The following is a 26,479-nucleotide window of genomic DNA, read 5'->3' as shown; positions in this document are numbered from 1 at the left end:
CGAGTTTTAAAAAGAGCAGGACACAGAAAGCCACACAAGGAGAAGACAGATGCCACATGAGGACTGTCTACAAGCCAATGAACCAAGGAACACCCAGGGTTACTGACAAGGTCTGAGGCCCTGATTTGGACTTTTAGCCTCCAGAACTGTAAGAGAATAAATTTCTGTTCTTCAAACCCAAAAAAAAAAAAAAAAGAAGATGGAAGGAATACATAGTCACAGTACCAAAAAGAATTCGTCAACGTTCATCTGTTTCAGAAGGTAGAACATTATCAAGAACTGATGGTATTCAAGGAAAAAGTCCAAGCTACACTGAAGGCATTGGTGAAAAACAAGGCTCCAGGAATTGAAGGAATACCAGTTGAGATGTTTCAACAAATGGATGCAACACTGGAAGCACTCACTGTGCCAAGAAATTTGGAAGACAGGTACCTGGCCAAGCGACTGGAAGAGATCCGTGTTTGTGCCTATTCCCAAGAAAGGTGATCCAACAGAATATGAAATTATCAAGACAATATCATTAATATCACACACAAGTAAAATTTTGCTGAAGATAATTCAAAAGTTGTTGCAGCAGAACATCGGCAGGGAACTGGCAGAAATTCAAGCTGGATTCAGGAGAGGACGTGGAACAAAGGATACCATTGATGATGTCAGATGGACCTTTGCTGAAAGCAGAGAATACCAGAAAGATGTTCACCTGTGTTTTATTGACTATGCAAAGGCATTCAACTGTGCGGATCATAACAAATTATGGATAACATTGCAAATAATGGGAATTCTGGAACACTGAATTGTGCTTACAAGGAACCTGTACATAGACCAAAAGGCAGTCCTTTGAACAGAACAAGGGAATACTGAGTGGTTTAAAATCAGAAAAGGTGTGAGTCAGGGTTGTATCCTTTCACTACACTTATTCAATCTGTATGCTGAGCAAATACTCTGAGAGGCTGGACTATATGAAGAAGAAAGTGGTATCAGGATTGGTGGAAGACTTATGAACAACCTGTGATATGCAGATGACACAGCCTCGCTTGCTGAAAGCAAAGAGAACTTGAAGCACTTACTGATGAAAATTAAAGATTACAGCCTTCAGTGTGGATTACACCTCAACATAAAGAAAACAAAAATCCTCACAACTGGACCAATAAGCAACATCATGACCAGAGAAGATATTGAGATTGTCAAGGATTTCATTTTACTTGGTACCACAATCCACACCCATGGAAGCAGCAGTCAGGAAGTCAAACAACATACTGCATTGGGCAAATATACAGCATAAGACCTCTCTAAGGTATTAAAAAGCAAAGATGTCACCTTGAAGACTAAGGTGCCCCGACCCAAGCCATGATATTTTTAGTCACCTCATATGCATGCGAAAACTGGACAGTGAATAAGGAATACTGAAGAAGAATTGATGTATTTGAATTATGGCATTGTCAAAGAATATTGAATATAATGTGGACTGCCAGAAGAACAAATCTGTCTTGGAAGAAGTACAGCCAGAATGCTGCACAGAAGCAAGGACAGCAAGACTTCATCTCACGTACTTTGGACGTGTTATCAGGAGGGACCAGTCCCTGGAGAAGGACATCACGCTTGGTAAAGTAGAGGGTCAGCATAGAAGAGGGAGACCCTTCACGAGATGGATTGACAGACAGTGGCTGCAACAATCAGCTCAAACGTAACAGAACTGGGTAGTGTTTCATTCTGTTGTACATAGGATTGCTATGAGTTGGGACAAACTCGATGACACCTAACAACTCATGTGTCTTCTCACCTTTTCTGACTGTAAGTTCCTGGAGAGTAGGCTTCGTGTCTAATCACTTCCTAGCATTGTGCAGTACACTTAGTAGGAATACTATATTTGTTGAACAGGTGTATTGATTAATGAATGTCTTAAATTTCTTCATATCCTCCACAGGTCCTAGAATAGTGCTGGACTTTAACAGAGTCTCAGAAGAAAGACTGAATTGTTCAGTGAGTAAAACAATGAATTAGCAAATCAATGAGCTAACGAGCCATTGAATAATGGCTTGGAAGTAAGAGTTTACGTTTATATGAGGGTCAAGATCTGCAGGATCAATGTAAAAACTGGGAAGTCTGAAACTGGGTGTTTCTATTCTAGTCTTTTGCTTTGTTTTTACTTTTATAACTTGACCAATTTAAAAAAAAAAAGATAGTTGCTGTCAAGTCGACTTCAACTCATGGCGACTCCATGGTGTTGGAATAGAACTGTGCTCCATGGGGTTTTCAATGGCTGATTTTTCAGAAGTAGATGACCAGGCCTTTCTTCTGAGGTGCCTCAGGGTAGACTTAAACCACCAGCCTTTTGGTTAGCAGTAGTCTATAACTAGACTACTGGTCTACTTATAAAAGTAAAAACAAAGCAAAAGACTAGAATACCTAGTTTCAGACTTCCCACTTTTTACACTGATCCCATAGATCTTGACCACCATATGAATGTAAACTCTTATTTTCAAGCCATTATTCATTGGCTCATTGATTTGCTAATTCATTGTTTTGCTCATTGAACTATTTGTACCTCTCAGAGACTCCTATCACTGGACCTGGGAGGTATAATTGCTCATTGGGAAACATCCATGTAAACCTTTCCTTTCCTTTGATTCTTGTCTTGCAGGTGTGAGCAGCATCTCCTCACCAAGGTGGTGTTTGGTCCGTACCTCAGCCTGGGCGAGGATGTAAAACTCCCCACTCTGCACCTGAGTGGTTCAGGCCAGCAGGGACACCTGGCTCCAGCCACCACCGTCACAGACATGTCAGCCATGGAGTAGTGTGGACGTTTTCTCTCAGCTTCTCAGGGTTTCGGTCCTTTTTGGTTTGTTTCGTTTACCTTTTTTTATGGTTTTGTGGCTGGACATTCACGACCAAGGCAAGCACCATGGGGGATCAGCAACTGTACAAGACCAACCACGTGGCCCACAGCAGTGAGAACCTCTTCTACCAACAGCCCCCCCTGGGCATCCACAGCAGCCTGAACCACAACTATGGGAATACAGTCACAGGGGGTGGGATGGATGCCCCTCAGGCTTCTCCCATCTCCCCCCACTTCCCTCAAGATACTCGAGATAGCCTGGGCTTATCTGTTGGTTCCAAAAGCCTTGGCCAAGTGGATACTTCGAGGCAGGGAGGGTGGGGAGGCCATTCTGGGCCCGGAAACCATGTCCAGCTGCGTGGCAACCTGGCCAATTCCAATATGATGTGGGGCGCGTCAGCCCAGGCTGAGCCCACCGATGGCTACCAATATACCTACTCCCAGGCCAGTGAGATCCGGACCCAGAAGCTTACCAGCGGTGTCCTGCACAAGCTGGACTCTTTCACCCAGGTGTTTGCCAACCAAAACCTGCGCATTCAGGTCAACAATATGGCCCAGGTGCTGCACGCCCAGTCAGCAGTGATGGACGGGACTCCTGACAGTGCCCTCCGCCAGTTGCTGTCTCAGAAACCCATGGAGCCCCCAGCAGCGGCTATTCCTCCCCGCTACCAGCAGGTGCCACAGCAGCCTCACCCTGGTTTCACTGGCGGACTGTCGAAACCAGCTCTTCAGGTCGGGCAGCACCCTACCCAAGGGCACCTGTATTATGACTACCAGCAGCCACTGGCTCAAATGCCAGTGCAGGGGGGACAGCCACTGCAGGCCCCTCAGATGCTGTCACAGCACATGCAGCAGGTGCAGCAGCACCAGTATTACCCGCAGCAACAGCAGCAAGCTGGACAACAGCGGATCTCTGTGCAAGAAATGGAGCAGCAGCAGCAGATTCACCCGTCACAGCCTCAGCAGCAGCTACAGCTGCAGCAGCGCCAGGGTGCAATGCAGATACCTCAGTATTATCAGCCCCAACCCATGGTGCAGCACTTGCAAGAGCAGCAACAGCAGCAACAGATGCACCTACAGCCCCCCTCTTATCACAGGGACCCCCACCAGTACACCCCAGAGCAGGCGCACGCTGTCCAGCTGATTCAGCTGGGCTCCATGCCCCAGTACTACTACCAGGAGCCCCAGCAGCCCTACGGCCACCCACTCTACCAGCAGAGCCACCTGCCTCAGCACCAGCAGCGTGAGGACAGTCAGCCGAAGACTTATCCCAGTGACAGGCAGGCCCAGGCCCTGCTGAGCTCCCACGGGGACCTGGGACCTCCCGATACAGGAATGGGGGACCCAGCAAGCTCGGACCTGAACCGGGTCAGCAGTGCCCTTCCCCATCGATCGCTCCTGTCCCCCAGTGGGATCCACCTCAACAGCGTGGGGCCTCAGCACCAGCAGCTATCCCCCAGTGCCATGTGGCCCCAGGTATTCTCACAGTGGGAGTTTTTCCTGGTATCTCAATGTGCGACGGGGCCGCCAAGCTGCGTGTATGCAGTGCTGAATCCTCTCTTCAGCCCCTTCAGCCCTTTGGTTTTTTACTCATTCCATACACGTTAACCTACGTGTGCCAGGTGCTGTCTGTGTTAGGCACTTGGAATAGAAAACCAGTTATGACTCAGCCCTTTGCCCAAAGAGTTTATAATCTTACTAAGGAGATGGCCCAGATACTGTGTCTTCTCCCGAATGATTCATGTAATGACCAAGGCCTTGAGTCGAGTGCTTGGGGACACAGAGCGAGGGTGTCGCTGCCCCCGGGATCCCGGTCCTCAGGGAATTCCCTGTGAAAACGTTCCCTCTTTAGGAGGGAGATGACATTGTGGCAGCCTTTCTCTGATTGTACTGCTCAGGACAGCAGTTCTATAGAATGTTTAATGAATATTGCTGGGGAAACATGGCTTCTTTGGATAAATCAATTCGGGGTTACCTAAAGTGAAATAAATTGCTGTGCTGCAGGGTTCTCAGGGCTGTTAACATGCTAATGTACATCGTAAAAAATGTCCAAAAGGTGATATCACATACAGTTGAAGCGATGAGGACTATAGCTGCCCACGGGAGCCAGGCAGGGCAAGTGAACAGGAGAATTGCCTGGTGTGAGACAACAGGGAGTGGTGGCCGCTGCGGTGTACTAGAGAGCAGACGTTCCAGCTAGTGGCATTCTCATTCAGAATTTTTAAAACAATCTAGCCAAGCAAAATATGTCTGCAGGCCAGATCCAGCCTGTGGGCTACAGTTACTAACTGGTGATTGCTTCCCAAACATATGTGACCACAAAACAGCCTTCCATGTGCTGGGCATTCTTCATGCTTTAGCGTGCTCCTAGTGCTGCGCTCATGTGACACCAGGGTGCAGGGAAGAGGGGTCCCTGAATAGGACCTGGTTCAGTGGAGACAGGACTCTAATGGAGGTGGAAGGCAAGAAATGAACTTCCCCTTGACCCTGCTTTGTCTGGGGCTCAGGCCTGATAGTAACTGAGAGCCCTTGTGAGCATAAGAAGAAGGTGACTAAGGCTTGAAAGGAATTCCAGCAGGAGATCTCCTGCCATGGTACTGTGTCATCCAACTCTCTTTTCTGTGTCACTTGTGGGAATGGAACCTGTATGCACAGAGTGAGTGGACAGGGAGAACAGGAAGGAACGAGGAGGGTATTGCATCCTGGTGGGCTTGTGGATGACAACAGCTCCAGGAGTGGGGCTCCAGTCCCTTAAGTCTGGCAGCAAGTACGAAAGAGGCCCCAGGGTGTAGAACAATGAAGGAATGAGTGGATGTGAGCGAGCTTGGTGTGAGGTGGGAAGAGTCCTAGGGGTGTAGGCCCTGGTGTTCCCCCAACTCAAGGATACTTCCCTTCAGAAATGTGTTTGTTTTTTTTTTCCTCTTCTTTTTCTCGGTGTCCTGCTTGGCTCAAAATTAGATGCACCTACCTGATGGCAGAACCCAGCCAGGGTCTCCTGAGTCAAGGTAGGATGGATCAGCAGAGGCTAGCTGGCAGTTTAGGAGACTGAGAGGTCTTTCTGGGTTGTCTCTCACAATTCACTTCTAAGTTCAAGGTCAATTCCTCAAAGAAGGTCATAGGAATAATAACAGCAGCTATTGAGTTTCAGCATGTATTATGTACTAGGCACTATATATTACGTGTAATACGGTAACCCGTCGAGGGCAGGTATGATTGCCATGTGCCTGGAACATAGTAAGCGCTCAATAATTGTAAGCTATTAGTACTGTTATTTTACAGATAAGAAAACTGAGGCTCAGAGGGCTTAAGGTTTCACATCAAGTATGTAGCAATGCTGGAATTGACTCCAAAGTCCGTGTTCTGTCCACTGTCTGTTCAGTCAGTCAGTGAGTATTTATTGAGTGCCTACTGTGTGCCAGGTTTGCAAATGTAGCAGTGGATTATTCAGACTCGCCTCCTTCCTTCCCTCATGGGCATGTGGAGTAATTAAAGATTTAGCGAGAACCTGATAAACGGCTAAAACAGTGTGCAGTATGGAGGCCGAACACCAGAAGATTTAGACCAGGCTCACCACCACACACACTCTGAGGGAGGGCTTCTGGAGGAGGCGGCTGAGCTGACCTGACCGTAGAAGGGTGGAAAGTGAGAACAGCCCAGCACCTGCATGTCTGCAGTGAAGGAGGAGGATTTGTTCAACTCTTACGTGACTTTAGGCAAATCCTTTCCTGCTCAGCCTCGGCTTTTCATCTGTAAATTGAGTTTATTTCTCTGAAGGGTGTTGGGGGAGATACAAGTGGGATCATGGGCATGGGAGCATTGGATAAATAAAATGTGTTGGTTGTGGAGTGTGAGGTCTTGCCGATAAATCGTTCTTTCCCCTTCCTCATTGTACGTGTCCTCTCCCTTTGGCCCTACCCTTGAGCAGTGGCCAAGCCAAAGGAGTGTTTGGGGAGCAGTTTGATGCCAAGAACAAGCTAACGTGCTCCATCTGCCTGAAGGAGTTCAAGAGCCTGCCTGCCCTGAATGGCCACATGCGGTCCCACGGGGGAATGAGGGCCTCCCCCAGCCTCAAACAGGTTAGTGGGGCGCCACCCCTGCCTAGGTCCTTCCCAGGCTATGTGCTGCTTGCTTTGCTTTGCTGCCATCCAACAGAGAGCGATGTGAGCCCCATGCGGGCACCTGGGGAGGCACAGTCCTCCCCTGACGGGAATGCGTATGCATTGGCCCTGAGAGCCAGCCAGGTCCAGCGCTTCCCACTTCCACTGGCTTTCTGAATAATAGTCCAACAGAGAGGTGCTAGAAACCCTTTGGGGCATCCCAGCGTTCCCCCTCTCCGTCTCCTAGGAGAAGACAGCAAAGGAAAACATGGAGATGCAATGTTTTTAACCTCTGATGCTTGGAGCACTCGAGGCCAGAGTCACTTGGGTCTTCAAGATGAATGATCAGTGTTCAGGGAAGGCTCATGTAACCAGAACTTTCCACTCACCTATGCACCCCTGTTGGACTCTAGCAGCCAAAGAACCTTAAATCCCCTCTGGATTACCCCAGAAAGATGCAATAATATACCATTTCCATGTAGATTCAGAGTTAGATTAAAATTCAAACAGTTTTCTCAGAATTCTTTGAATATTGTTGATCTTCATTTAAATCTATGAGATTAACTCTCTGTTAACCAAAATTTGACTACCAAGATGAGATAACTCCATCTCTTGACCACACCAGATAAAAGAACTTTGTCTTCACTTTTTAAAATTAGCATGCTTTGTGTTTTCAAAGTGGTTTCCTAACCTGAATAACATATAGGATGGAATCCCAACCTCCACTTGACAGATGAGTAAACTGAGGCACCCAGAACTTAAATGTTCTACACATTGTGTCCCTGGATTACTACACCCGACTGCTAACCAAAGGGTTGGAGGTTTGAGTCCATCCAGAGGCACCTCGGAAGAAAGGCCTGGTGATCTACTTCTGAAAATTCAGCCATTGAAAGTCCTGTGGAACACAGTTGTACCCTGACACACATGGGGTCACAATGAGTTGTAGTTGACTCAACAGCAACTGTTTTTTTGTTTACACAAGATCGTACATTGTGGGGGGCCTGATTACAAGTCCATGTCCTTTTCTTTAAAAGCAACAGCACCAAAATGCCTTTTTAATATACAAGTAGTACATGGTCCAGGTTTTTGAAAGGTAGGAAGTAGAGTTCATATCTTTGTCCACAGCCATCTGGCATCACTTGGGCCAAAGGACTCAGGGTTGCAGGAAGGAAACCAGCCTGCAGGGGTTCTCTATCAGCCATGCCTGATGTGCTGGAACCTTTCAGGAACAGCAAAGTGCGTTCCCCCTTGTGAGAGCTGCTCTGCAGCTCGGGATCAAAGCCTTTATTGTCTGTGTAGGAGGAAGGAGAGAAGGCCGCGCCGCCTCAGCCTCAGCCTCAGCCTCAGCCTCAGCCTCAGCCTCAGCCTCAGCCTCAGCCTCAGCCCCAGCCACCACTGCCGCCTCCGCCTCCGCCGCCACCGCAGCTCCCTCCCGAGGCAGATAGCCTCACGCCTATGGTCATGCCCGTGTCTGTCCCTGTCAAGCTTCTCCTGCCCAAGCCCAGCTCACAGGGGTTCGCCACCAGCGTCGTTGCTGCCCCCTCGGCCAGAGACAAGCCAGCCAGCTCGGTGTCGGACGACGAGATGCCCGTGCTCGTGAGGATGACCCTCTCTCCCCCACACTCACCCCAAGGGGCTGCCCCCCGCACGCCTGCTGTGAGTTGCTGCTCTGCCCCACCTGCCTGGGGTGGGGAATCCCTTTGCTTTCTTGGAGATGGGGTCAGCTCTTCCAGAGCCACTGGCCTGAGCTGGGACATAACTTGGCCTCTTGGGGGCTGAGCCCCCATGGCAGCCTTAGAAGTCCCGGCCTTGTCCATGCTGCCCACTGACCACCTGTTACTCTACCAGGCTTACTATCTGGGTTAAATTCTGAGACCAGATGGTGTTCCTGGGTTCAAACAGATAATAATTCAGCTGGTACTCACTGAAACAATCATACCAGTTATTAAAATATTGAAGTACTTCTGTCCTAGATCATAAATAGCTGTTGCCAGGACCTGGCCCCTCCCCCAGGATCTCCAGAGCTCCCCAAATCCAGAAACCAAAGAGGTAGCTCCTGGCACAGCAGGGCCTCCAAGCAGTATGCCTGCATCCATTCTGATGCTCTCAGCCTTATCAGATGCTTGATATTTTGACTCTTACGCCTAGTTAAATACCCTGGGAAGATCTAATTCGTTAAGGGTCCCAAAGTATGCACTGAGTGACATTTACCCCCAATCTCAGGAAAGCAAAGAGATTTGTTTTCTCACTGTTAAGCTCTCCTCTTTCTCAAATTCTAAGTGCTTCAGCCAAGCAGAGATGGGTGTCTGTCTCTGTCTTTCTCAGACTCTGTCTATTTCTCTCTCTGGACAGGGGCCTGCATCTCTGGCCTCTGGGAGTTTGTGTCCTACGTGGTTGGCTGCATCAGACCTTTCCACTCCCCTACAAATTGGTGTTCTGCGCCATACTTGTCCTTAGAGAATAGATGGCTGCTGGGATTCCAGGAGGCATGAGGGTTGGGTCGGGCCAGAGAAGGGGCAAGGCAGATAACTCAGAGAACAAAAAATCCAGCGAGAGCCTTTTTTGTTTTCTCTGTAATAATAAGGCCTCAGAAGAGAAGAGACTGATGGAGAACCTCTGGGGGTGCAGAGTCTCATAAGCTAGCAGGACTTGAGGTGCCAGCAATAGGCAGGGAGAGGAAATGACATTCCCAAGCTTCCCTCTTTGCTCAGGGGATGATTTAGTGGGAGAGACAATATTCCTACCTTTGGCGAACTCTCACTCTGAAGCTGGACACATAGTAAGGTTCTAGTCACACACGGGGTCAGGGTTGCAGGCAGCACACACACCTCCACTCATTCAGGACAGTGGGAGAAAGACAAGGGCAGACAAGAAACAGTGATGCACTGGGTGCAGCCAATGAGAATACACCTGAGTGGCTAAAATAATCAGGGAGTGGAGAGCAGGAAGGAAATTTGGCTTGACTTTGATCGGGAGATCATCATTAGGGGAGCTCTGAGCAAGGATTTGAGGACAGAGACGAACTTGGCTTTGTGGAAGGGGTGGGAGAGACATCTTATGTAGGAAGATGGGCCAAAGTGGAAGCATGTGGATGGGATTGAGCACATGTGAGCAAGGTCCTGTCACTTGATGTAAAGAAACTAAACAGCCCAGAGAGGAGCCCTGAGTTCTAATCCCAGCTCTGCCCCAGCCAGCTAAAAAGGAGGCAGCTGAGACTCTCTGAGCCAGGGTTTCCTCCCCTGACTTTGAAGGGGTTGGGCTCATCAGGGCTGCTCACCTCTCTCTAGAATCACCTGGGCAGCTTTTAAAAGCCCTCAGGGCTCGGCCCCACCCCCCAGAGATTGTGAATAGCTTGGTTGGTTGGAACATTGTAAGTACTTTCTCTCAGGTAACATTCTGGGGTTCTGCTCTGACCCAGTTGGCTCAGAGTCTTGCTTGGAGGTTCAGAAAATCCAGGCTTGGAGGAGCTGAAGTAACAGGACAGGAGGCTGGAGGAGAGGGAGCCCAAAAGGGACCTTAGCCCTGTGATCAGAGGTCTGGATTCCAGTGCAAGGTTGAGGTGACACGAGGTCTGTATGTGCTTGAATTACCTCATAAGTGATTCAGGAATTATTCCCGGGGTGGAGGGTGGTAAGAGAGGGAACCAGACCTGCACCCAGGCAGACCCCCTCATTCTCCTCAGCCCTGTCTCTTCTCCTCAGCCTGAGGTGGTGAGGAGCCCTCTGGTGGGGGAGAGGAGGCAGGTTGGAGCATTCTTGCCTAAGGAGAGCCCCCTGGGGGTGAGGCAGGGGTTATAGACCTCCACACTGCTGCTAGGAAGCTGGGGGCCCTTTCCTCTTTCCCTACCTCTCTGCTTCCCTGGGGTTAGAAAGGTGCTGTGGAAGACAGTGAAGTTGAGGGAGACACAGGAGTGGGGCAAATCCTCAAATGCTGAAGGCAGAAGGCGCTCCAGAAGGAGAGGATCCCAGAGGTGAGGGGCAGACTGGGGCAGGTCACATGGCCTAGACAGCTGGTTATGTGACCGTGGCCAACCCTTCCCATCACCCCCTGCTTCCTTCTACGGAGGTGCCATCCTGGGCTCAGGAATTGCCAGGAACTGCAGCTGTGACTAGCCTGCAGAGCCTGAGAGGGTACCACAGACTGTCCAGAATTTTTCTTCAGGTATCCCTGCTGCCTCCCAACCACACCACTGCTTTTCCCAATCACACCCTGCTCTGGAGTTTTCTGTGCTGATGCTGGCACACAACCAAGTCTTTTTCTGTTCCGCTTTGGCATGCCCTGCTCTATTTACGTGCATATGTTTACTTATTAATATGTATATGTATCCATGTGGCAGATCTTCCTTCCAGACTATGCTTGGCTCCGGCTGCCAAAAAATAAACTAATATTGCTGACAGGAAGCTAACCTAGGAGAAGAACTTGCTACAAATGAGTCACCAGTGTTGGGAGCAATAGTGAGGGGTTGTGAGGGGGGAGGTTAACCAATTAACTTTTAGGAGAGCCTATTAGTCAGGCCATAAACATCACAGATGGCTCTTCCCTAGCCTGAAATTTGCCTAGAAGGAAAACTTCATGTGGGTCACTGGCCCTAGGAGCCTCGCCTGGGCCAGAAGCCCCTCCTCCTGCCCAGCAGCCTCTGCCCCAGCTTCCCTGAGTAGATTATTCTGTCCCCTCTCAGAACATGTGTTGTCTGTCCCTGGAGAGTGCTGGAGAATGAGAGAGCCCACTCAGCTGGATTCCACTCAGCAGATGGGAATGTAGTGATAAGCAATAAAAAAATCTGAATTTATTACTTCTTGCCCACCCACTATTCCTACCACCCCCATCGTTCTCCAGACATTACAATTTCCTCCAAAACCGAAGTCTTCTCTATGGTCAATCCACCAGGACTCTTCTTGGCCTGAAATGCGTGTGGCTGCTTTTTAAGGCAGAGGCTGCTGGGTGGGGTTGGGAGGGAACAAGGGGAAGAGGGTCCCCGTTAGAACAGTAGAAGTTTCCTTTCCCTGAAGTCTGTGGAAATGGTCTGTCGAGGGGCCTACGTATTTGAATCAGATCATTTTTCCCGTTTTAGGAAATTCCCAAGAAACATCAGCCAGGCGTGGCCAAAGCTGAGGAACCCCTCAAGCCTGTGCAAGAGAAGAAAAAGTTCCGGCACCGGCCGGAACCGCTCTTCATCCCGCCACCACCCTCCTACAACCTGAACCCCGCCTCTTCCTATTCGGGCGCAACCCTCTACCAGAGCCAGCTACGCTCCCCGCGCGTCCTCGGGGACCACCTGCTCCTGGACCCCACCCACGAGCTGCCCCCCTACACGCCCCCGCCCATGCTGAGCCCAGTCCGCCAGGGCTCGGGGCTCTTCAGCAATGTCCTCATCTCCGGCCATGGCGCTGGCGCCCATCCGCAGCTGCCCCTCACGCCCCTGACGCCCACGCCGCGCGTGTTGCTCTGCCGCTCCAGTGAGTCGCCTCTTCAGCCTCTTAATGAACCAGGCGACTTCGCCCCTGTCTATGCTGGGCACTACCCTCGGAGGCCTCACTTTCTTAAGTTGTCTCATTATTCCACAAGGTTTTATGGAGTATCTGCTATATGTACCAGGCACTGTGCTGGGTACTAGAGATGCTTAGAATGAAATAAAGTTCTAATGCTCAAGGGGCTTATAGTCTGGCTGGGGACACAGACACATGAAGTGATAATTATTATATCTTTGGGATAAGGAAAAAGTTCCTGTTTGCACACACTGTGTATCTAAGATTGTGGATGATTGTGTAAGATATCCAGAAATACTAAGCACAATACATACAGCACACGTAGGATTAGGTGTTACATGCATAATCAGGCCTCAGCGTTTTAGCATGACGTATAAAGATCAAGTATGGAGAGACCTGTAGCCAGCGTATCTTTCTGGAGCAAGAAGAGTTTCACAGAAACAATACAGTTTAGCAGACTGATGTGGGGCAACTGACTTCTCTTTACCCTGGGCGAGAAATGGGGTAACCCTATACCATTTAGCACCACATTCCATTCAGCTCCCTGGAGACTGTTGGGGGTAACTCTGGCATAAGTTGGGTAGGAGAAGGGCCCACTTATGACTGATGAAGTAACTGTTCATTTGCTTGAGTTTCTTGATCACAGAGTGATTGATCTTTGTGTCTCTTTTCCATGTTGCCCAGTGACCTTTTGTTTTTGTTTCAGATAGCATCGATGGCAGCAGTGTGACTGTCACCCCAGGCCCTGGGGAGCAGACCATGGATGTTGAACCGTAAGTAAAAACCAATTATTTTATAGAACAGAGGCCTCTGCTGAGGAAACGGATCAGAAACTTAGAGAAGTGCGGTTCCAGTTAGTACTTCTGGAGTTATAGTAGCCACTTGAGAGAGTTGTAGAAATCAAAACACATAGCCATGTGTTTTCGAGATAATTCTGACTCATGGCAGCCATGTGTGTGTCAGAGCAGAACTGTGCTCCATAGGGTCACAGTATTTCTTCAGTACTGTTGTTCCACGGTATTTGCCAAAGACTAGATTCATAGCAAAAGCACAAATCTCTGTATTTGGAGAACCAGGATCCCCATCTCTAACTCCGTGGACCAGTATAGCTATAGCTACTTGCTCTCACACCCCCAGTGACATTGAACCATCTCTCTTGAGGTACCCAGCCTCTCTAACAGGCTCCTTCCAAATGCCCTTGCTGTCCCCAATCCCTCCCTAAGATTCTTGACAGTCTCCCAAATGGACTTGGGTGGGCAGTGGGGAAGATCATGGAAGGGGGAAAGTGATTATTTTGAATGACGTGAACAGGCCATGTAGTAGAGTGGTGAGGAGATGGGGTCAGGAATCAGAAAGCCTGAATTTAGTCCCATTTCTGACACCATTTTTTTTATTCGATCTTGATTACATCAACTTTTCTAGGTTTTAATTGGCTCATCAATTAACCGTGATAATTATTGCTGCCTTGCTTACGTCACAGGTCTTTGTGAGGTTCAGATGGGATAATGTATGTGAAAGTGGTCTGAAAGGGATAAAAATTAAGTAAGCACTTGTTATTTGTCCCATTTTGCGTAGTTAAACGGTACCTCAACCATGCTCTTGGCCCCTGGCCCTTTGGAATTAGCCACCCTCTCTCTCCCATTTACAGGGAAGCCCCAGGCCGATGGTCTCCTTTCTCCCTTCAGCATCTCTCCTCAGTCTCGAAGATGTTTTTTATCCCATTGAAAAGGTCATGCCTGGAATCTTAGGGTCACACTATGAGGAAATGCCCTTGCATTTTTATTGCAGAAGGGGCCAGTTCATCCTTTCTCAAGTTCTGACAGCTGCCCTTGGCCTAGGTCATCATATTGAAGACCGCACTGTTGTTTTTCTTCTTGTCATTAAAGACGTATCAACATTGGCTTAAGATTCCAAGCAGAGATCCCAGAACTCCAGGACGCCTCTGCCTTGGCCCAGGACACACACAAGGCCACACTGGTATGGAAGCCCTGGCCAGAGCTGGAAAACCACGACCTCCAGCAAAGAGGTATTGGCCGTGGGAGGAGCTGGGTGGGAGAGGCCTATTTCTCTCACTGGGATCTCTGGCTCCAGGATCAGTGTGCCCCCACAGAAACTTGTTTTTCCATGATACTGAGGTCTCTTTGATGCAGTGGCTTCTCCTTGTCCCCAACAGTGGAGAATCTCCTGAATTTATGCTGTTCAAGCGCATTGCCAGGCGGAGGGACCAATTCTGAATTTGCTTTGCACTCTCTCTTCGAGGCCAAAGGTGATGTGATGGTAAGGAATCATGACAAGCAGACTCACAGGGTCAGAATTCCAAAAAGTATTTTCCGTAGCTTCTATATTGTTCCACGTACCCTCCAAGCAACTCATAAGGTGATAATCAATGACTGTGTCTCCATGTCGTTTATCCTCACGTCAATGAATAGGTCAGAATTTAAACACTTGTAGAAAAATCTCTTTTTGGACTTCCGCTTACACGTGTGTTCCCAAAGCTATAATTGTGGGTATATCTGTCTTGGGAAATGAGAATGATTTCTTTTCACGAGTCTTATACTTCACATCAGAGAACTGGTCTCCAGCGATGGAGACAAAAGGCCTTACTGAAGACTGGGCTAAAATAAGCCTGTTGTAACTCTGCTGGTTGTTTTTCCCTCCTATAGAAACCAGCCTAAGTTTGATGTTCACAGAACTGTTTTCCTCCCTACCCAAAATGAGGTGTTTACTTTTCACCAACTGGTTTTATCCCTCCGCCTCTGATGTGGTTCTTTGGGTGTCCCCAAACCTAGCTGCCTCTTCCCAGAACCAGAACTGACGGTTTGCTTACTCAGCCGCCACTCTTGGTGGTATCGTGCCATCAGTGTTCTCAGTTTCCCCCTTAGTCATTACTTGATTCTTCCTGGTACCAGATCTAGCTTGCGGTTTTTTTGATTTTATGAAAATGTGAAAGTAAAACAAATTTACCAATATTATCTTCTCGTGAGATTATTAATACCTTACAAGTATTTTCTAGCATGTTAGAGAACTACCCTTAATCCTTTGAGATCCGTGTTGTGGTGCTTCTCAAATTTCATGTGTACGGGAGTCACTTGGGGATCTTGTTAAAATACAGATTCTGATTCAGCGGGTCTGGGGTGGGGTCCAAGGTTCCGCATTTCTCACAAGCTCCCCGGGAATGCCGGTGCTGCTGGTCTGTGGACCACAGTTGGAGTAGCAAGAGTCTAGAGTTTGCTCGGCCCTCAAACCATCCGCTGCTCAACTCTACCTGCAGCATATTTTAAAACGTGGGCAAGACTAAAGGAGGCAGAAACGGTTTGAAAGGGTTTAGCTAGGCTGTCTGGAAGTGCATGTGTGGTACAGTTATTACTAATACAGCTGTTTACGTTCGGTTATAATGAAATACGTGATTTTTCTGTAAAATCATTTACAAATCACCCACTCATTTCCTCGGAGCCCTTCCCTAGAGATTTAGCCTCTGTTCAAAGGAAGTCCCACCCATCTCTGAGGCTAGGGGCACTCACCAAGGAAGGAGTCAGCCTCTGCTGCCACAGCTGTCTTTCTCTGACATGACCAACTTACTGCAAGCATAGTGGCCGGGGAGGCTATTGGGTGCTAAGGAAAGGAAACCCCAAGTAGGGAGGACTGTGCCTGATGTTCCTTCCAGTGTCCCCATGGGCTCTGCAGTGCTAATCCCCTTCCCTCTTGGGGCAGATGGTCTCCCTAGGACACACAACTCTCTTACTGACTCTTGCCTTTTCTCTCCCCTGGGTTTGCAGGCTGCTCTGGAAATGCTGCTGCTGCGGAAGCCAGTCAGGTTAAAATATCATCCTTTAGCAAATTACCACTATGCCGGTAGGTTGCCAGGTGCCCCATGCCCCATTGCTTCCTGAAAGCGGGCCAGGTGCATGTTTGGTTGTTGATTTTTAGTAATAGATAGCATTGGTTCTATCATAGTCTGCACTCATGATCTCCAGGCCTTCTGGAGTGGAGCTGTGGGACAGTATGTCTGTTGGATGGGCACTTGTTGGGGTTGTGTCTGCGTGAGCTGCTGCCTCTGTGAGTCGACTGAGAGCCGAGTGAGAGTGCTTGGAGCCTGATGAGACAGAGAGAAAGCCACAGAGCATGCAGTGCTGAGCCAACGACTCAGCAGCCCCCAGCTTTGGAATCAGCTAGATGTGGGTTCACATCCTGACTGTGCCCCTTGGCCAAGCCCCTTGACCTTTTGCAGCCTTTGTTTCCTCACCTGTAAAGTGGGCTCATTTTCATCCCTTGCAGCATCTTGTGAGGATTAGTTAGTCTATGTATCCCAATGCTGGGCACATACTATTAGTTGTCATTATTAAGTAATTAGACAATTACTTATTAAGAGCATACTGAGTACAGGGAACTGTGCTGGGCACAAAGGTGCAACAGTGATTGTGGCATTGTCCTGCTTGATGCAGTGTGGAGTCTGAGGGGGAGACAGTATGAAACGAGGTTGCACTAATGGCAGGAGAAAGACCTTATGCATATAGGGTCTTCTGAGTGTGTGGATTAACAACAGCACCACCACTGAGAGGGAAGAAGAAGATACCTTTGAGATTGGAATGGAGTGAGAATCACAAAGAGAGAAGGAAACAGGCTGGGGAGCCTAAGAAGTAACAAATAACGCTGAGGTCAAACACCTTTATTTCCATTAAATCCAGTAAATCCCTATATACTACAGGTCTCCATGAACCTGCCCTGGTTCTGTATTTCAGAGGGGCTTGAATCCCCAGTGCCTCTGATTTTCAGTCATTTGAGGGTCTCTGGTGCCTGGGGAGGAGCCCTGGTGGTGCGGGGGTTAAGAGCTTGGCTGCTAACCAAAAGGTTGGTGGTTCGAACCCACTAACTGCTGTGTTAGAGAAAGATGTGGCAATCTGCTCCCGTAAAGATTACAGCCTTGGAAACCCTCTGGAGCGATTCTGCTCTGCTGTATAAGATTACTTGCTATGAGTTGGAACTGACTCGACGGCAACAGTATTTTTGGTGCCTAGAGCAGACCCTGCATAGGAAGGTACTAAACATGGGGTCTTGGGGAGCTAGTAGTACCTTCTCCCATCATTGGTCCAGGAGGCAGATGTGGCCTAATGTGAAGGCTTGTCTGCAAATGCCAAGTGCTCTCAGTGGACTCCTTACCTCATTGCCCTTTGCCTTGCTCCATGTGCTCCTCCTCTCTGACGAGCTGCCCTCCTGCCTGTTAGTGCCTCTCCTATGAGGAGGAAAGTCCTCTGAAGCCACACAACTAGGCAGACCCAAAACAGACACATGGAATAAGATAGGCACCATTTAACCAGTTAACATTGTCTAAATCATTTCCTTCTTGATGTCTGCCCCTAATGTGGGTAGAACGATGTGGGAGTTCTCCATCATCCGCCATGAAAATAATCCAACCCTCTCTGAATTCTCAGCGTCATCAGCTGCCCGTTAAACCTTGACAGGCTGTCCACCCTCTTGGAGCCTGTCCCAAGCTTCTTACCATAATGGGTGAGATAGTTGGTTGACCAGAGGAGTTTCCCAACCTTGTACTCTGAGATGCTGATACTCTTGGTTCTCAGGGTGCCTGGGGTGGCCAGCGTCTCTGGGCTCCTCAGCTCCAGCTGTGAACAACCTTGGAGACCCAAGGTTGGGTCCCGGATACCTACCTACCAGTTCCTCCTGGAATGCCAAACAAGCATTATTATTTTTTATGTATATCATGACATAAAAAGGTTTGAAAACTATGGACTAGAAGCTCCCTCTACCCCCCCAAATGAAACAAAACTAAACTAAAACACCAAAATGATACTAAGAATTTTGAAACAGCGGGGGGGAGGGGGACTTTGAATTCTGCTAAGATTAACTGACCTAGGGGGACTAAGGAACCTTGGTGGCACAGTGGCTGCACTTGGCTGCTAACCAAAAGGTTGGCAGTTCGAACCTATCAGCCACTCCGCGGGAGAAAGATGTGGCAGTCTGCTTCTGTAAAGATTTACAGCTTTGGAAACCCTATGGGGCAGTCAAAGGCAACCGGTTTTTTTTTGTTTTGTTTTGGGGATGTCAGGCTAATCCCTTACCTGTCTCCTGACCCTTCCCTCAGAGGCAGACCAGGAGGGCCTCTTTCACTTTATATCATTTTGACCCTTGGAGGCAAGAAAGGAGGAGGTGAAGGGTAGAGGGTTGATATCCTACTAGCTGTGCATCCCCTGGAAAGGGGTAATTGTGTCAGCCAGCCCCTGCCTTCTCTATCAAGTGATCACAGACTGGGTCCCAGAAAATCTTCAGGAATTACAAGCAAAAAGGGCTTGTTTTCCTCCAAGGTATGCTCTCTGAAGTCATTGATCTTGAAAGCCTCACTTGACTGCACTCTCCTAACAGCGCCCTTCCAAGCCACAGAAGAAGGAGAAGGCAGCAGAGCTCACTCTCATCGCGTGTCTCCAGCTCCCAGCCGCCACCTCCTTCCCACACTCCTGACCCCCATTTACTTGGTGTCTTAGTCATCTAGTGCTGCTCTAACAGAAATACCACAAGTGGATGGTTTTAACAAACAGAAGTTTATTCTCTCACAGTCTAGTAGGCTGGAAGTCCAAATTCAGGGCATCACCTCCAGGGGAAGGCTTTTCCCATTGGCTCTGGAGGAAAGTCCTTCTCATCAGTCTTCTCCTGGACTAGGAGCTTCTCTGCGAGAGAACCCGGGTCCAAAGGACATGCTCTTCTCCCAGCACTGCTTTCTTGGTGGTAGCAGGTCCCCAACTCTCTGCTTGCTTCCCTTTCCTTTTATCTCATAACATAAAAGGTGGTACAGGCCACACCCCAGGGAAGCTCCCTTTAGGTTGGATCAGGGATGTGACCTAAGCAAGGGTGTTACGTCCCACTCTAATCCTCTTTAACCACAGGCGGAGATTATGATGTATAACACATAGGAAAATCACAAAATGGAGGACAACCACACAATACTGGGAATCCTGTCTAACCAAAGTTGACACATATTTTGGGGGGACATAATTCAGTCCATGACACTGGGTTCCCGGGCAGCAACAAATCCTGTCTCTGTTGTCCCACCCTGATTTGGCCTTTGTACCAAGCCCCTTTGGGTTGCTCTTCAGTAGGTCGGTCTGGCTCCATTCCAGCCCCGTCAGGACACTGTCTTCTGTATTTCTCCTGGTATCCAATTCTGTGGCTATGGCCAGGGGCAGCCCACCCGACTCCCGGCCCTGGAATTGCACTCCAGGCTCCCAGTTGTCTGGAGAAGGTGGTCAGACCTCCCAGGCCTGTCTGGGGAAGACAGCAAGACTGGGCTAAGGGGAAGGCTGCCAATTTGGGGAAAAGGGGAGAAAAAAGACAGAGACATAGCCTTACGAAAATCACTTCCCCTGTTTTACTCATTCCCTTCCCTGCTTCACCCCTCCCAGCTAGTTCAGTAAGAAAAGGAAAAGGTGACCAGTGCTGGGGCCCAGGAAAGACTTTTGAGGGGAGTGGAGCTGACCTGTGTGGGCTGGGCAACCCCAGTTTGAGGGCTGCTTGCCAAGACCACAAGAGCCCTAGACAAGATTCTCGGAGGAAGGTACGGCTGTAGAGGTTCCCAAAACCAAACCTGTTGCCACTCAGTTGGCTCTGACTCATGGCGACCCCATGTGTTACAGAGTAGAACTGTGCTCCATAGGGTTTTCTTGGCTGTAGTTGTTTACAGAAGCAGATTGTCAGGCTTCTGCAGTGCTGCTGGGTAGGTTCGAATGGCCAACATTTCAACTAGCCCAGCACAAACCACTTATGCTACCCAGGGACCTATAATAGCTCCCAGCACTCTAATTCCCATCAAGGTACCTGGTTTGGCCCTCTCTGCCTTTACCCTCTCTCTCCCCCACAGAGCCTCAGTGCTGCCTCCATGTGTGGTTAGCAGTCGTTTGCAGTGGTTCCCCATTAGCAGTTGGATTGGGTGGGGGAAGGTTGAGTGGGGGCGTGGGGAGCCAGACTGGGGAGGGTGCCTGATTGTGATTAGAGGGTTGCAGCCTCCTTGGTTTTTCCGTTGAATTGGTCCTTCCTGCAGTAGATGCAGAGCAGAGGGGTTGTCAGAAGTGGCCCTGGGCTTTTCGGCAAGGGTTTCACAGAGGCTGCCCTTGGTTCCCACCATAGTTCAAGCTCTCACTGGGTCCTGAAGCCTGAGCTCTGCAGATGGGGAAACCTGGGAGATACACATTCAATTGGAGAGACCTTGTCTCTTCCCTAAAGAGCCCTTCTGGTGCAGCAGTTAAGCACTCGGCTGCTAACTGAATGATTGGCAGTTCGAACCCCCCCAGCTGCTCCGCAGGAGAAAGACCTGGTGATCTCCCATGAAGATTACAGCCTAGAAAACCTAATGAGACAGTTCTACTTTGTCACATGGGGTCACTATGACTCAGGATCAACTTGACGGCACCCGAGAAGAGTCTCTGTCCTGGAAGGTGCCCTAGTTTGATGAAGGAGACGGAATTACATGCTTAGGAGCATACCGTGCAAGAAACACAGCTATAACTTAAATTTTCCAGGCATTCTTAGCCCATGTGTCTAGCTAGATTGTGATCTGCTTAAGGGCAGGAACTGAGCTAATACTCTCTGCTCCTTGCCTTGTCTGACACAGCACTTGTAACAAAAAGGCTTAGTGGACAGGCTGGAGTTTTGGATTCAGATCCAGCCTCCCTCTCTATTTTGCCCCCAGAGGGAACTTTGGTAGTAGCCGGCTTCACTCTGCGTGCCTGAAAAAGTTATTCCGTTTTCACCCACTATGGAAAACCCTACACGGAAATAAAGGTCTGAGAAAAACAGCCCACCTTTTCCTGCAATGAACATGTCTTCTCTTTGTGACTGTAAAAATAGGAACATCAATAAAAGTTTTAAAATTTTAAAAGGAAAACCAAAAGGCCTTCTTTAAAAAGGTACCATGGCCAAACTTTCTGTAACCCCTCCTTGTCTCTCTTTAATTGCATGAGTTCACTGTAGATGGCCCCAAAATTAGCCACAGTCCAGAGCCTGTTTCCCAGCAACCAAAGCTGAGAATATTTTTCCTCTTGATACCGTTCCAGCACCAGTTACATCCAGTTAATTAGGCTCTTTGTAATTAGCCTTAATCATCTTTTTAGGGGGCCCCTGCTGATAATAACCCAATAGCCAGGAATCCCCAGGTAGAACAAATGGCTCCTGAGGGGATGTCATCCGACTAGCCTTCTGTGTGTGCTAAGAAAACAGCAGGAAGCTTCAAAAGAAAGGGGTGGCATTGCGAGGGCACAAGGGAAGGGGAGGATTTGAGGCGGCCCCCTGCCTTGGTTTTGCATTTTGTCCTGGACTTTGTCCAAGACACAGAATCTAGGAAGGTTTGGCCTAGAACCTTGTCTAAGAATGAAGAAGGTACCCCCATCAGCAACTCCAGGAAATGGGAACACTTGATTCTTTCCTTGACTTTGGATTACAAAGGGGTTTGGAGGGCATGGCAGTTAGGAGCAGCTGGGAGTAAGGCTGTGGCATTACAAATCCACACAACAAAGAACGCTGGCCAGAACAGGCATCTTGCTGAGTGCCATTCACACAGACATCAGTAGGGATTACTGTGTGTTCCATATCTGGGGGCTGGTTTGGAATCTGCTCATTGAGTTGCCAACGAAGATCCAAAACATTTCTCGAGCACCTACTTTAGGACCAGACACTGTCAGTTGCAGGGGTGACTGTCATGATTCCCATGTCACAGATGAGGAAACTGAGACTCAGAGAAGTTAAGTACACTTGCCTGGAGTCACAGGCAGAACCAGGTTTGCAGCCTAAGATGCCTTCACTAAATTCACCCCTTTTTCTCACAGCACAGTTACCTTATTATTTGGGGAGAGCATATTCAGGTGCTGTTTACATAAAGCAGCCTTTGGCCTGGGAATTCAGTCAGAGAGCCCTGGGGTGGACTTTAAGCCCCATTAGACAGTCCTGGAATCAGGATGCAGTGAAGATGGAGCCGTGAGCATGAGAATGAGTTAGCTTGTCCAGCCCAGTCTCTGCTTCTCACCTCACAGACACCTAATTGAGCGCACACATAGCGATATCGTTTGCGTTAAAGCATGGATACTAGGAGCATGTGGAAGAACCATCGTCTCTTACTCTGTAAGAACATGCCCCCTCCCCCAGCCCCTGCAGCCCTCAGAGTGGAAGATGGCGCAGCCCCTTCCAGTCCAGGACTGGTGTGTGGGATGAACACTGGAATCCAGAGGACTAAAGACTAGCGTTGTTCCCATCACAGAGCAGCTGCCCTGAAAACCACCGGGGGAGTCAGCAAAAGAAGGCCCCTTTCCCCACGAGGCTTGGGCATTCCCCATAACAGATAGGCTAGAAAATTACTTCACCTTCTGTAGAGTTGCAGCTGAGAAGCCATTTGGGACATGCTCCTCAGATGTAGACAGACCCAGAAATCAGGTGGTGAGCCTGCTATAGGGTGGGAGAAAGTGTGCCCTCCGTAGACATGGTGCTGGCCTAAGAAGGGTGGATGACCCTGTTAGTGTCTCACCAGGTCTTAGAACTGCACCCTAACTCAGGAACCTTATGGGCTGGCTGAGTCATTGAAAAGGATTCTCTAGTTGGGTATTTTCATCAGCATAATATCCCCTGGTTCCCCATCTGAAATTCAGCCCAGGGCTCCATAGACTCTGGACCTGCACTTCATTCTCTTTATAAAGTGGTCCAGGGGCTTACCTGGTGTGACGTGTCACCATTACCGTCATCTTCCATCATTGTCTTTCTGATCCCTCCTACCCGTTTGCTCTTTTAATGAATATCTGAAAGGAACCATGACTACTAGGTCATTCAACTAATTGTTGGCTAATGGTTTCTGTCTTCCACTTACTGCTTTTCATCCTGGGTGAGGGAAACCTATGGGAGCTGAAACCCCAGGGCCTTGAATGTTGGACAGAATTTGAGGCATGGCAGTGGGACAGCTACAGAGCCCCAAATTCCACTCACCTCTGCTCACATCCACTCCCACTCCAGCAAGGCTTTTCCGAACATCATCTCCAAACACCAAGCAGTATCTCTTCTGTTGCCGTGATTTTCACATCCAGAGATGTCCAGGCTTCCAGAACCTGTGGAAGATGCTTCCTTCAACTGGGAATTTATTGGACTGCTGCTTTCTTTCTAGAAGTAAAGAGATAAACTTGCAAACCAAACAAATAGGACGATGGTCCTGCCTTTTTAGACATCGGAACCAGCCCAGCTATGTGGAGCATATTCTGACTGAAGCCAGAGCTCTAGGCTTGAGGACTCATCAGAATCACAAGGGGCATGTATGTGTTTATTTCAGAAATCTGAATTTATATCACTGAATCATATTCTCTCAAAGAGCCTAAGATCCCACCCCATAGCCCAGAGTGGCTTTACTTGATTCTCCAGATTGTCATTTTGGTCAAGGCTTCCAAGGGAAGAGGAGATTTAACTTTGATATACTTCAGCCCCATCAGCCAACCATAGCAAAGTGGAAACCTTGGACTTGTCCTGGTTGGGAGGAAGGATCCCATGGTTTGGGGATGACGGATTTGAGAAGAAGTGGAGGAATGCCAAAGGCCTAGCCGTCTACCACTCAGGAGGCTCGGAGACGTGGGAAATTCAGAAAGCCAGGAGACGGGCTTTCTGTGAACCAGTCATAATGATTGAGCCTTCGAACCCCCAGAACTGGGGACAGTACAGCTCTTCAACCTTATCTCTTGCCCAGAACAGGCCAGAACCATTCTATATAATCATCTACATATCTTACTTTCTCTTTTATTGAGGAAAAAGACGTGAGTTTCAAGTTTAGGCAGCCAAGCAGAGGCACCAGCCTACACTGTAGAGCCCCTCCGCCTTCACTCTGCAAATCTGTCAAGAACTAGCCCCACTCACCCCTTCAGCTTCATTGGTATTTCCTTTGCTGGAACCCTATAGTTGAACCATACTGGATTATAGGTCGTTCTTTAAACACCTCCATTTCCCCGTCTGTAAAATAGGGTAATGGTAATACCAGTCTTACAAGGGTGTCGGTAGAACTAAATGATTAATACCTATAAAATACTGAGAACAGGGCATATAAATAGTGAGCACTTAAAAATATTAGCGCTTCTTTCCCTCAGCACAGTGTCTTGCTAGAAAACGAATGAAGTACATCATGTCACTCTTTGCCTCTAACTTACATCTCTGTGTCCTTTAAAACTCAGCTCTGGTATTTTCCCTATGAGGAAGCCTTCCCGGCTGCCCTGGCCCTATGTGTTCCCCCCTTATGCCCCATTGGCACCTCACCTTTACCTTTATCATTACACTCATAACTAACCTTGGCTTGTCTCCCCAGTAGACTGTGAGCATCTTGAGGGTGGAGATGAACAACGCTTGTTACATATAGGCACTCATGAGTGTAATAATTACACAAAAATGTAGCTAAAATTTGTTGAGTGCCATTTCCTAATTACTAAGCTAGGCACTTTACATGCATTATCTTGTAACAGTCCTGTGAGGTGGGGATAATTATAATTATTCCCATTTGCAGGTAACAAAATTGAGTCTCGGGTTAAGTAACAAAGCCATAGCTGGGATTTGAACCGCAGTAGTCAGGGCTGCTAATTATGACACCACACTGGTTCTTTGTTAAACCAGAAGTTTGATATGTATTATATCACTTGCTAAAACTTAAGTTTTGTAACCCAAGTGAACTATAGCTAAAAATAGGGAGAACTGTGGGCTGTTCTTACGAAGTTTTTGTTTTGTTGTAGGTTCCGACAAGTGGACCTCTCTAGAAAGAAAACTGTTTAATAAAGCACTAGCCACTTACAGCAAAGACTTTATTTTTGTACAGAAGATGGTAAGCCTGCTTTTCTCATTGCTCAAATTTGGGAAGTGGTAGATTTTTAGAATGTAAAATATTTATTTAGATATATTTGCTTACCGACTTCACGCTCTTATACAAAAGGATGTCTTCTAGCCGTTGCTGGTGTAGGGTGATAGTTGTCTTAGGGGTGGCATGACCCCAGTGTAGGGATGTGGGGGAGAGGGAAGGATGGAAGGAAGGACATAATTACTTGGACATGGCAGTGGTGGGGAGTTTATTTTCTTAATAAAAAATGTGTAACTCGTACATTTTCTCAGAGTAAATGGAATGAGGGCTTCTGATTCACAATTCGCGTAATTTATTTGATGGATATCTGATAGATATGTTGTAATTTCTGATAGCTAGAATTTTTTTTCTAGGAAATTGGGGAGGGAAAGACACATCCTCCCCACAACCCAGTAGCAGAGTTCCCGGTATTGGCCCCTAATCGTAATGACAGTAATAGTAGTAACAATCACACCTCACATTTAGAGCATTTTACAGCAAAACAAAGACTTTCAGACACATGAAATAGCATTTTATATAGCAGCTAGTAAACTTAATAGGACCTAATTAGCTGAGAGGTGGCTTAGGCCAAAAAGTTAAAATGATTCAAAGAGTATGTCAGCAAGCCGATGAATGGTGGGACCAAATTGTATTATTAAGAGTCATTAAGTATGTTCAGGGTCACAGGTGACAGCTTCCAGTGGCTCCAGGCTGGTCCACCGGATCCTCAGGGCTCACCTGGGATGGCATGTCTCTTGTTCTTAATCTAGGCCCTTGCCCAGATGGGAATCAGGAACAGGTGGTGTTGTCTTTGCCTGGTCTCTGCTGAATGCATCCTCTCCTACCTTTCCCTGCCTTTGTGGCCAGCATGCCCTTTGCTGCCCTGTAGGCCCAGCAGCTCTGTGCTCTGACCTTTCCAGAGTCACCTGCCCCTGGTACCAACCTGCCGTAGGCCTCTTCCTTGAAGGCCACGCACCTCTTTGATTGATGATGGATTCATGTGTTGTGCTTCCCAGGAAACAGGTTTTTAAACAGAGGCTCTGCAGGGTGGTATCCTCACTCCCCGGGGCGAGTCTGCTGTAGAAATTCCCAGATGGATGTGACAGGGGCAACTTTGAGCAGACAAGACTTCTGAGGGTGTCTCTCCATCTCACCATGTGGGTGACTGTGTTCCCTGCCCTGACCCCCAAGGGTAGAGCCAGCCTTTTACCTGCAGCCC

General features: G+C 48.4%; 1 protein-coding gene across 27 annotated transcripts in view; it reads left to right on the top strand.

Annotated features, from left to right (window-relative positions):
• The window catches only part of TRERF1 (transcriptional regulating factor 1), a 257,062-nt gene that overhangs the window by 210,552 nt on the left and 20,031 nt on the right, over positions 1-26,479 (top strand). For 20 of the 27 annotated variants that reach the window (XM_064286054.1, XM_064286007.1, XM_064286071.1 and 17 more), the window contains 10 exons: positions 2,642-4,312; positions 5,795-5,841; positions 6,762-6,912; positions 8,233-8,589; positions 12,005-12,389; positions 13,126-13,192; positions 14,306-14,445; positions 14,593-14,696; positions 16,196-16,271; positions 25,160-25,248. In XM_064286054.1, the coding sequence (XP_064142124.1) occupies positions 2,903-4,312; positions 5,795-5,841; positions 6,762-6,912; positions 8,233-8,589; positions 12,005-12,389; positions 13,126-13,192; positions 14,306-14,445; positions 14,593-14,696; positions 16,196-16,271; positions 25,160-25,248 (2,826 nt within the window). In that variant the 5' untranslated portion in view covers positions 2,642-2,902. The remainder of the gene's footprint in view (positions 1-2,641; positions 4,313-5,794; positions 5,842-6,761; positions 6,913-8,232; positions 8,590-12,004; positions 12,390-13,125; positions 13,193-14,305; positions 14,446-14,592; positions 14,697-16,195; positions 16,272-25,159; positions 25,249-26,479) is intronic. The other 7 variants (XM_064286127.1, XM_064286118.1, XM_064286094.1 and 4 more) reach the window with 3 other exon arrangements.

Source organism: Loxodonta africana, chromosome 1, assembly GCF_030014295.1.
Source record: "Loxodonta africana isolate mLoxAfr1 chromosome 1, mLoxAfr1.hap2, whole genome shotgun sequence".
Taxonomy (NCBI): Eukaryota; Metazoa; Chordata; class Mammalia; order Proboscidea; family Elephantidae; genus Loxodonta; species Loxodonta africana.
This window is presented reverse-complemented; position numbering and strand designations above follow the sequence as displayed.